A 12009-nucleotide genomic window follows, 5' to 3' on the forward strand; every position below is an offset into this window, starting at 1 on the left:
AATCATCAGAATCAGAATCTTGATTTAGACTGGAGGAGGAATCCGATGAGCTATGAAGCTCTTTTTCACAGATGTCCAGGAGAGGCGGTTCCGCAAGTTACAACAACAAACAATACATACAAAACGATAGGAGTGCCAATCAGAGAAAAGGTAAGAAAGTCACAAAAAATAAATTATAAATTAAGTACCGTATATAAATACTAATTGTGTCAATACATAAATTCCTGCAGATTTTTCAACATCAAATGCAAGCATGGGCAAGCCAGAAAAACAAGAAAAACAGTCCCAGACCACACCAAGACAACGCGCAGTCCCTCAATGGCAACACGGTACACATACAGCTCCTTTGACAATCCACTGCTGGATGAGTGAAGGCAATAACGACGATGCAATGTGGCAAAGGTCAGCCCGAGCCCTCTACCTTGTAGAAAATCTTGGCCTTGTCATCCAATAAGCATGGCTTCCAGTTCTGGTCTGATGTCTGAAAAACAAGTTGAAATCATGAACACCACCACCGCCATCATCGGCAAAGAACACTTCAAACTAAAACTATTATTTAATTTCACCAGGTTAGGCCCACAGCTCTTTTCAGAAGCGAGCGACCTGGCCACAAATGATAGCGCAAACAAGTGGCTTATCATCATGTGGAAATGTATAGCAGCCAAATAGTCCAAACGTGTGTTGATTCTAAATGTGGAGCAAAGAACCGGAGGAGCCGAAGAAAAATCTACGCGACCACGTGGAGAGAGACACGCAAACTCCAAATATAAAGCAGCAGGCGTCAGAGTCGGGCTCAAACCCACGACCTCTTGCATACCAGGCGAGGTAGTTAACATCTCGCCACCGTGCCGAGATATTTTTAGGCCAACTGGTATTGACGTGAAAAATGACTCAATTGAGATTACACAAAGCAACATAAAAGCTCAGTAAAGCTCTTCCTGTATGTATGTTGAACTTCTTTCACACCGTACACAGCGAACCGTGCTAATCGGAGGTGAGGAGTTAACATCTTGCCACATTGCCAATATCGGACCTCTATTGCAACTGAAAAATAACCGTAAATCGCTATCTTCTCAAATCGCTATCTTCAATGAGGAATGAACAGAGGCGATGCTCATCTCCCACTTGAAGCCCCGAACCAGTGGTGGAAATTCCACATTCCTTTGGCAGGGGGCTCAAGTCTATCCATAGCTCCATCACTGATGCCTTCCCCACAAAGTGATCAACAACACGAACACCAACTCATTATGAGAAACGTTGTCAACGATGGAATTTAAACGTTGGTGGTTTAGACCGCACGCCGGGGTGTCAATAGCAGTAAAGTGGGAGGGTGGGCCTCCATTTGGCAGTGGACAGAGAATGGCTGGGTGGTGTCAATGGGAAGAGCGACCGTCATATGGATCTCACCTTGAAGCTGAGCTCGCGCAGCGTGATTCCAACTGAAATCGGCTTTGCTGCGTTGTTAATCTGCACACACGCACACACGGGCATATGCGCACACATATATATGAAAAACAAAGCTTTCCCATACAGCCTACGTATATCGTTTTGGCAAGTGCTATTAGCGAGCACCAATGAATGTCAATATGGCACACGAGGGGATGGTGTCACCAGCCCCAGTGCTGATGTATAAACATTGCACAAGGTACTCATTTAGGGCTGAGTTGGCCTCGGGGAGACACAGAAGCAGTTCAAGATTTACAGCGCAGCGCGCTAACCACAACAGCAACCCTACTAACCACACAGACAATGCACACACATGTGTAGACACACATGTGTAGACACACAAAGCAAAGTCAGAGATCCCCCGTATAGCCTTTTCAGACTATTAGGACAAGTGCTGTTAGCGAGCACCTATTAAGGCTAGAACGGCACACAAGGTGGTGGTTGGCCAGCACCACGCCCAACCGCCTTCAACCCCCAAGTGGTGGTGTTTACACACCGCACCAGGTTCTCATTTGAGTCGACCTAGGGGAGGCCCAGGACCAGTTCAAATAATCGTCACTGATGTTGGCCATGAGCAGGATTTGAACTCAGGTCACCGGGTTCGTAGCGCAGAGCGCTAACTGCTACTACACTGCCGCTCCACACGCGTAGGCACAGGCACACACACACACAGCCCTCGCTCACGTTAACAGTACTCATAACCATGACGAACAGCAGACACTTTGACGTCACTTTTATATGGCAGAACAAGCTTTCCCAGAAGACCTTATCTCCATGTAGATATCCCACTGGCAACATAAAGTGCTCCTACCAAAGTGGATCAGCCTGGCCACTAACCCACGCCAGCTGATTCCTGGCCAAAATTCAGAAAATTCACAAGGGGACTTTTCCATGTGCTAGACAAATGGCTAAAACTCATTTTGTATAGAACGATAAACATTTGTGTTCAATGTATGTAACAATATACAGTGGATCACAACCGGAAGGTTACGAGTTCAAATCCTGGTTGGTGGGGGTTGACTTAGCCCATGATCATCATTCCTCTGGGGTTGATCAAATGAGTACCACTTTATGAATACACAGAAGTTGATGATCACTTTGTCAGGAAGTCACCACTGGTTGTTCCATGGACAGACTCACCCCCGCTGTAGGAATGTGGAATTTCCACATTCCTACAGGAGACGAGCAGTGCCTCAATGCTATTGGCTGGCCATCAAACAGAGACTGCCACTGCATTGCACGCTTTCAGATGCACGTCTGCGGCTGTCTGGAATGATCTTCCTTCCCATATTATGAAGCCACAGGAGCTATGCACTTTTAAATCTAAATTGAAAACTCATTTCTTCAGAACTGCTTTTTGTGTTCGGTTTGTTGTCCTTCCTTCACACCCCCGATCAGAGCGGTTGGCTACATCCGGTGCAAAAGAAGAACACACGTACATACACATATGCTGCACAAACCTGCTCTCTCCGATCCTTTGTGATTTTGAGTCTTGTCCGTATTTGGCTACGCTTTGACGTGTGTACACACGTACACACACGTACACACGCGTACACACACGTACACACGCGTATACACACGTACACACACGTACACACACGAGCGGTGACGCCCCCGCATCCTCAGCGTACCGAGACGTCTCGTGAGACCGGCGCATCGAGCAGCCAGCGGAAAAGCATCCGCACCGTGCGGGAGCGCTCCACGCTGGCTCGGCTCGGATATGCCAGTGGAAAAGGGTAAGGTGCGACGTTATTTTAAACTGGGCGTGAGGAACCCGTTCGTCTGGTCGACCACGCGCGCGGTCGACACTCGGCATGGCCCCGCCAACCGCGCCCGGCTCACCTCGTCCTCGTAGCGCACGTGGATGCCGGAGACGGTGACCTGCAGGTTTTTGATCACCTGCGCCACCAGCTTCTCCGTGAACGTGTCGGCCTGCACCGTGGTCGGGTTTTCTGCGGTAACAAGGACAAAGATCCCCCCCCTTTAACAGACTGTTGGGGCAAGTGCTGTTAGCGAGCGCCTATGGAGGCTGGAGTGGCACACGAAGGGGCGGTATGACCAGCACCACGTCCGACCACTTTGTCTCTCCAGTGGCGATGTTTTACGCATCCCACCAGGTACTCATTTGTGGCTGAGTGGACCTAGGGGAGGCCCAGGACTGCGTTCACATAATTGTCACCGGTGTTGGCCATGAGCGGGAATCGAGCTCGGGTCGCCGGGTTCGTAGTGCAGCGCGCTGATCGCTCCACTGCTGCGCTCCACTGCTGCTCCCCACAGCGCACGCCGACACGCGTCGTCACGCCCACCGCTGCACGCCTCCACCTCTCTGGTTACGAGCATCACCGCAATGTCGCTTTAAACGATATGATGCGGTGCCGAGTTTCAAGATACGACGAATATCACAATGTCAGTTAGCCGTAACTTTGTACTTGTATTTGAGATTTAAAATGAGCAAAGATAGCCACGGTACAACAATATTTTTCGAGATGGACGATACGATTATTATGGATCGTATATCGTACAAAATATCGATATTGCAGCAACCGTAGTTGCTTTAAGATGTCGCAACCGCTACCGCCCTCCTCCCACCCCCACCCCCTTCCACCCCCCCCCCCAACTCTCTGCTACTGCCTTCATCATCCCCGTGTTTGTGTTCTACTGACCTAGATTATCACCGACCACTGATCTCCTCAGCCTTGCCCAATTCAGCACTCTCCCTTCTTGCGAAGTGATGTCCCATAATGCTGTGTGTTCCCAAGATGCTGTGCGTTCCAATGCGGCCACCCTCTGTAGCCCACCCCTAACATTTTCCAAGCTTGTTTGATTGCGAGCTCTTGATTGTGCACCTTAATCGATATTGTCGTAAGCCACCATCAATCCACTGCAGGAAGAAACCATCCTCAAGCTCACGGTCCAGCAATATAACAATACACCTAGCACCTGCACACGAGCCGATTTGCCTGCTCCATCTCCGCGGTGGACTCCCTCTCGGGGCGCGTTCCCTCCCTTGGGCTGCCACTCCATCATTAGTCTCGACCGCCGGCCATCGCAGCTTCTCGCGACATGTCCTGCCCAATCCCACCGACCCTCCTACCCACGGTCGACAAGACGTCTCTCACTTGCGAACGTTCCCTCCATGCACCTCTGAACGCTTCGTTCAAATTCACCGCCCTCCGCTAACCGACGTCTCCCCCTGCGCCGCACCGCGCCCCCCTCACCGCGCTCGGCTGCCTTCATCATGGCCTCCTCGATGCGCCGGAGCTCCCTCTGCTTCAGCTCCAACTGCTGCTTCTCCTCTTTCTCCGCATCGTACTTGATGCCTGCAAGTCACGCACACACACACACACGAGTACACTCACGCACGCACGTACACGCACAGGTGTGCGCACACACACACGCATGCACTCGCGAAGACATACGCACGCATGCACGCGTGTGCGCACATGAACAAACGCATACGTGCACACATGCATGCAGGCACACACACGCAGGAATGCACGCACATGCACACATACAAGCACACACACCGGTAACACAATCAGGATAAAATACGGGAAAAGGGACAAATTGTCTCCAATTAAATAAACACAATTAAACAATTAATGACATCATGGATAACAAGGGGAGGTGGCGGCGGTGGCGGCGGCGGCAACGCACTGGCACTGGGCACCACGAGCAGGTAGACGCCCTCCAGGCTGGCGATCACCGCCTCCTTGTACAGGTTCTTCCATGGGATCTTCAGGGTCAGCTTCCCTACGGGAGGCAGCGGCAGGGTGGCCGTGGCAGGGCATCACCAGAGGGACGCAGACACAAAGACAAAGGCCCCCCGTAGAGCCGTACAGGCCACCGGGCCAAGTGCTGCTCGAGAGCACCTATGAAGGGCCGCCGTGGCGCGCGAGATCACTGCGGGGCTAGCATTGCATTTGTCTCACCAGAACTGATGTTTTACATTCCGCACCTGGTAATCATTTAAGGCTGAGTAGACCTAGGGTACGCCTAGGAGAGGAGCAGATATACGACTGGTCTCTGATGTTAGCCGTGGCCGGGAATCAAACTCGGGTCAATGATTTTGGAGCGCAAAACTAAAAATAACTTGATTCTTGTAATCGAACTGTGATGCCAAATTCATCGACTTACCGATGGAGTGGGAATCATAAAATAAATGCAATAGAACAAAAGCACCAAGTCAGGGAGGCTGCTATTTAGCAGTGGACAGAGAATGGCAATGCCATACGCAATGATATTGACACTTACCGATGTGCCCAACCTTGACTTTGAACGGCACGTCCAGCTCACTCTGCCAGACAGAGACGGACGGAAGGGTTAACTCTGTGCGTGTCTACCTCAATCCTCAGAATCTCACACACAAGACAAAGATCCCCCCTATCGCCTGAACAAACTTTGTTGGGGCAAGTGCCGTTTTCGAGCACCTATGAAGGCCGGCACAGCACACGAGGGGGTGGGTGGCCAACACCACGCCCGGCCGCCTTTATCTCCGCAGTGATGATGTTTACATACGTACCAAGTACTCACTTGAGGCCGATTTGACACACACACACCCACACTGTCAAGCCCACTCGCATCATTCATAGCTGCGCAACAACAAAATCCTGACGTTTCGCGAGTCGCGCGCTCAACTGACATAGACAGCACATGTCAGGCAGGCCAAGTCTGAGAGCTTCTACAATAAACTTGGCACTCATTTCCATCTCACTCGGGTTCCAGTACGCTTCCCCTGCTCGGCTGTCAAATGTGTTAACAAATAACAGATGCCCGTGTTTGGTGGAAACATTGTGATTAGCATGACACTTAAAAACGTCTGGCACTTTCAGCTGGCGCTGCCCTCTGAGTGAACAGCTGTTCCAACTTTTGTGGGATGCCCAATGCAAAAATGTATTCAAATCGATATTTGTGCCAAATGTAAGCTGCATTGACCTTCTGTAACCTCCATAGTAATTACATCAAGCACTCAAGTCACGCACGTCTATGCGTATATTTATTACATAATACTTGTATTTCGTGTTTGGCAATAATATAATGAGGGTGGAGCAGTAGCGCACTGTGTTACGCAATGTACTGCGCACCGAGCGACATAAGTTCGATATCTAACCACAGGTCTCATCGACGGTGAGTGACATCAGAACCGTTCATGGACATTCCCCTCCCCTTGACACTCTCAGACCACCCAGTGCCCTCAAGTTTGGACAAATAACCCACATGGTCCGTGCAGCCAGGCGTGGGTAGCCCCTCATCCAGCAGTGGTTCGATTAAAGGGCTATAAATAAACACACAAGGGCGCCATCCGGCAAGACGTTAAATACGTCGCCTGGTATACAGGAGGTGGTAGTTCGATCCCAACCCTGACGAATATATATTTTGAGTTTGCACGTTCTCCCCATGGTTGTGTGGATTTTTCTTCAGGTCCTCCGGTTTTCCCCTCCACGTTTAGAATCAACGTGCGTTTATAATATTTGGCTGCAATAAACGTCCGCATTATACGTCACTTCGGAGCGCTAGCGTTTGCGGCCAGGTTGCTTCTGAAAAGAGCTATATAGCTCAGTGGGGCTTTACCTGGCAAAAGAAAAAAAAAATAGTTTAATAGTAATAGGTTTTTACCCTTTTATCTGGCAAAAAAAACTGACACCTTTATACAAGAAATCATGTTTGCAATAACCACAACACAAGCAGTCAAAATGCAAACAAAAAGAAACAACTCTGATAATGGTAGGTTTTTACCCTTTTAACTGGTACAAAACTGACACCTTTATTCAAGGCATCATGTTTGCAATGACCACAACACAAGTAGTCAATAAAGCAAACAGTTAAAAGGGTAAAAACCTACCATTATATTTTGCCACTGGTAAAAGAGATCTCATAGTGTAACTCTGATAATGATATGCACTGTCCTTGAAACTAGGCTCTAAGAAAAGCCATCTCGGGTGTGGACCAATCAATTTCAAGGACAGTGCGCATATCATTATCAGAGTTGTTTCTTTTTCTTTTTGTTTGCATTTTGACTGCTTGTGTTGTGGTTATTGCAAACATGACCCCTTGTATAAATAAAGGTGTCTGTTTTTTGTGCCAGAAAAAGGGTAAAAACCTATTACGATATCTTGCTACTGGCAAAGGAGGTCTCATAGGATAGTTTAATAATTTAGTAAACATTCAAATCCAACCGGTTCTGTAAATGACTATAAGAGCCATCAAAACATGGGAGGGAGTCTTGCCTTCCTGCTCCTTGAGAGCACACCTCTGTGCATTGTTGTGTCGACATACACACGTCCACCAGATGGGCAATTAGTCAGCCAGACAATCGTTTAAACACCCACGATAGATAGCTGGTGAGGGCAACCAGCCCCTAACTGGGCTGAGCAACTCAATCACGGGCCAGCCAGTAAACGAGGCGAGAGGGGGCAGCCGCACTGCCCCGCATACCGGCGCACGCTCTGGCAAGGCCAGTGCTCTCATACAGCAGCCCCTGGCCTCGGGAAACAGAAGCTTTTCCGGTCTCACTAAAATAGCTCGGGCCGGCAGCCCAGCTATGCGAGAAGGGAGCCGCGGGCCTCTTCTGTGCCGCGCTATGTCACTCGCCGTACAGTCCGAAGGGCAGATAACAGGGGCGGGGAATGTGGTCCAACAGTAGCGCGTTCGCCACTTGGTGCAAAAGTTCGTGGTTCAAATCAGGCAGGCAGCCCTGGTTATTACTGCGGGTGTAGTGTGTGCGTTTATTTGTGCGTGTGTGTGAGCATGCATGTGTGCGTATACAGGCAGGGAGCAGTAGTGTAGTGGTTAAGTGTGTTGTGCTACGAATCTGCGACCAGAGTTCGGTTCCTGCTCACGGCCACCACCAGTGACGATTATATGAACTGGTCCTGGGTCTCCCCTAGGTCGACTCAGCGTCAAATGAGTACTAGTACGGTGTATAAACATTGCCACTTGGGAGACAAACACAGCAGGGCGAGGTGCTAGCCACTCACCCCCTCGTTTGCCGCGCCAGCTTTCATAGGTGCTCGCTAACAGCAAATGCCACCAACCAAAAGCCTGTTAAGGCTATAGGGGAATATTTGTCTTTGTATCTAGGTGCTCGCTAACAGCACCTTGAGTCGCACACTGCGTCATGAACTCGGCGACCCCAGTTCAACTCCCACTCACGACCAATATCGGTGGCGAATATATGAACCGGTCTTGGGCCTCCCCTAGGTCGAATCAGCCTTAAATGAATATCTGGTGCACTCTGTACACATCAGTGCAGGGGAGACAAAGGCAGCTGTGTATCATGTTGGCCACCCACCCCCTCGTGCGCCATGCCGGCTTTAATTGGTGCTCGCTAACAGCACTTGCCCCAAAGGTCTGTTAAGGCTATACGAGGGATCTTTGTCTTTGTGTGCATGCTTACTGTTGCGTAGACGTGAGCATACGAGTTTGTCGTCGTGCGATCCTTACCAAAGCATTTTCTTTGAGCACCAAGTTCTCCAACACGGCATCACCTGCAGCAGCACAAGACAACACGGCAGTATTCTTTTATTTCGCTCTTGTTCCTCACCTCCGATTAGCACGGTGCGCTGTGTACGGTGCAAAAGAAGTTCAACATACATACAGGATGAACTTCACCGACTTTCTGTAATCTCGATTGAGTCATTTTTCACGTCAACACCAGTTGGCCTGAAAATATCTCGGCACGGTGGCTAGGAGATGTTAACTACCTCGCCTGGTACGCAGGAGGTCGTGGGTTCGATCCCGACCCTGACGCCTGCTGCTGCTGCTGTATATTTGGAGGTTGTGTATTCTCCCTGTGGTCTCGTGGATATTTATTCGAGTCTTCTGGTTTTACCCTCCACGTTTAGAAACGTGTGTTTGGAGGACTTGTATGCCATAAACGTCCACATAATATGCCACTGCCTTGAGCTATCATTTGTGGGCTTCAGAAAAAGAGCTGTATAGCTCAGTGGGCCTTATCTGGTAAAATAAAAAAAAGTTCGCTCTAGCTTAATAGTTACCCTGTTTGTTTATTTTCAGCGTTTTCTTTTTGCAGGAAGGAAACTCCAATTTGCTAATGTGGTTAATCATCGGATTCCTCCGTGATAAATAAAGATTCTGATCCTGCTAATGCCAACATCGTCCGGTGGACGGCGACACCGCCGGTTAATTTTTTTTACAAACTCCACGCGGAGAGACGCCACAGTAGGGAACCAAACCCGGGCCCCTTCTTGCTGTCAGGCACAAGCGTCGTCACTGCATCGCCACCCTGCCGCCATAGAGAAAGGGCCAACCACGTATGACACTCGCGCTATGAAACAGGAACATTATGCTCCACACACATATATCCATGTACACAATAACAAACGCAGCCCCTGTAAATTAATCTCATTAAGTTTCACTCAAATATCTAATTGCGGTGACTGCCAGATCGACCTTGCAAGAGGCACACACACTCTCAAGCACCGCCGCTTAAAGGAAGGACGCTTAGTTTTCCACCCAGGTCTCCTTCTCCTGAGAGGGAATGCATCTCAGTTGGCTCGCACCCATAAATAATATTACACAAAGACAAAGATCCCCCATGGAGCATTTAACAGACTGTTGGGGCGAGTGCTGTTAGCGAGCACCTATGGAGGCTGGCGTAGCACACGAGGGGGCGGTGTGGCCAGCACCGCGCCCGACCGCTTTTGTCTCCACAGTGGCGATGTTTACGCACCGCACCAGGTAATCATTTGTGGCGGAGTGGACCTAGAGGAGGCCCAGGACTGGGTTCAGAAAATCGTCACCGGTGTTGGACATGAGCAGGAATCGAAATCGGGTAGGCGGGCTCAGAGCGCGGCGCGCTGATGGCTTGACCGCTGCTCCCCGCAGTGCACGCAGACACGCGTCGTCACGCCCACCGCCAATGCGCTAACCGCTGCGCCACCGCTCGCCACACAAACGCACGCATGCAGCTTAATGGCGTAACCCCCCTGCGAGCGACTTACACTGCGAGATAAACAAGTGTGACGACAGGCAGCCGGGAAGGCGGCCAAGGCACGAAGCACCGCCCGGCTGTGTGTGCATCAAATGGGCAAGGCGGGGTGAGCATCGCTGCTGTTGGCTGCTCAGTGGGTCGTCACTGTCCAGTCGACCATTCGGGTTTTTTACCGAATGCTTCAATAAAAGTCATGCAATTCTTTCAAATCGCGAGGGGTCAAGTAACGTGTGAACACACACGAATTGTAGAAAATTGCTTTTACGAGCACAGTTAGCTGCATCTATGTTGAGCACCAAAACACATTCATCACACGCAGAACAAGCTTTTGTTAATCATCGGAATAATAAATCAAACAATAAATCTTTTTTTGTTATTATGGATACATTGGTCATCATTATGCACTGCTCCAGGGGACACGTGAAAAGAAAACCGAGAATTCTATGTAAAGAAAATGATAATATACAATTTCTAAACGCATACGTTTTCACAAGAAGGAAGGCAATTCCCAGTCGTTACTCGCATTCAGTGCCTCATATGGCCGATGGAACGGACGGGGGCCTTCAGCTGCCTCTTAAAAGTAGTAGTGGATTTGACGCTGAGCATATAACCACAAGCAGTGTTCGCGAGCGTCTATCAAAAAAAGAGCACAAATTGGTGGCGTGGCAAGCGTGTCACGGCCGGCCGCCTTTGTCTCTGCAAATGCTGATGTTGGCACACCGCACCAGGTACTCCATTAAGACCGAACTGACCACCGAAAGGGAGGCTCAGCACCAATTCTGATATCAATTCACCACTCATGTCAGTCATGGCTAGGAATAGAATGTCACCGGGTTCGTAAAGCAGAGTTCGCAAGAGGCACACACACAAACACAACAACAACCGCCATTCGCCACTAAGTGGCGGTGACGTCACCACGACGCTTGTGCCAGGCCATGTGCACCCTGAGGCCACGTGAAGTGTCGAACGCCCGCTGGCAGGAGGTCACGGGGCAGACCCAGGTGCCACGGGTCGACTGACCGAGATGACCGAGATGACTGGCTGATGCACCACCTGTGCCCCCTACTGTGCCAACTTGCTGTGCTTTAGCCACCCGGCGCTCCGCTCGTTGTTGTGAGAGTCGCTACTCCGCCCTCCGTTGTTGTTGGAGGGCAACTGCCTCCAACTGCCCAGTAGCGTCCTTCACGAGCCTCCTCCACTGAGGCCGATCTTGACACCGCTGGTACCAGTCATCGGCAAGTCCACTCAGCTCCACGTCCTCCTGTACCACATCACTCCATCTCTTCTCTAGCCCGTGCCGCGCCCGTTTAGCCCCCTCAATCCGGCCGAACAAAAGCTGTTTAGGCATGCGGTGGCTGGGCATGCGGGCTACATGACCCAGCCAACGCAGCCTTGCCTGCCGGAGGAGCTCACTGATGGGACTTTGCCCAGATCTTTCAAGGACTTGTGAGCTCCTCACACAATCCAGCCTGGTTAAACCCAGGATGGATCGTAGGCAGGCCAGCCTAAATGTTTCCAACCGGCAAAGATGCTCCACTAGGGGGGTCCACGTTTCGCAAGCGTAGAGAAGGGAGGGAATGACCGTGGCCGAGAAGACCTGAAGCTTCGTG

At 50.4% G+C, this 12009-nt stretch overlaps 1 protein-coding gene across 4 annotated transcripts in view; it reads right to left on the reverse strand.

Moving 5' to 3' along the window:
- Nucleotides 1-12009, reverse strand: part of LOC144731603 (intermembrane lipid transfer protein VPS13A-like) — a 114781-nt gene that overhangs the window by 82085 nt on the left and 20687 nt on the right. For all 4 annotated transcript variants that reach the window (XM_078612780.1, XM_078612777.1, XM_078612778.1 and 1 more), the window contains exons 2-8: nucleotides 8890-8933; nucleotides 5701-5743; nucleotides 5104-5199; nucleotides 4665-4766; nucleotides 3289-3398; nucleotides 1408-1467; nucleotides 422-481 (exon numbers count right to left, since the gene is read on the reverse strand). In XM_078612780.1, the coding sequence (XP_078468906.1) occupies nucleotides 422-481; nucleotides 1408-1467; nucleotides 3289-3398; nucleotides 4665-4766; nucleotides 5104-5199; nucleotides 5701-5743; nucleotides 8890-8933 (515 nt within the window). The remainder of the gene's footprint in view (nucleotides 1-421; nucleotides 482-1407; nucleotides 1468-3288; nucleotides 3399-4664; nucleotides 4767-5103; nucleotides 5200-5700; nucleotides 5744-8889; nucleotides 8934-12009) is intronic.

The sequence above is a fragment of the Lampetra planeri genome, chromosome 39 (assembly GCF_965212315.1).
Source record: "Lampetra planeri chromosome 39, kcLamPlan1.2.h2, whole genome shotgun sequence".
Lineage (NCBI taxonomy): Eukaryota > Metazoa > Chordata > Hyperoartia > Petromyzontiformes > Petromyzontidae > Lampetra > Lampetra planeri.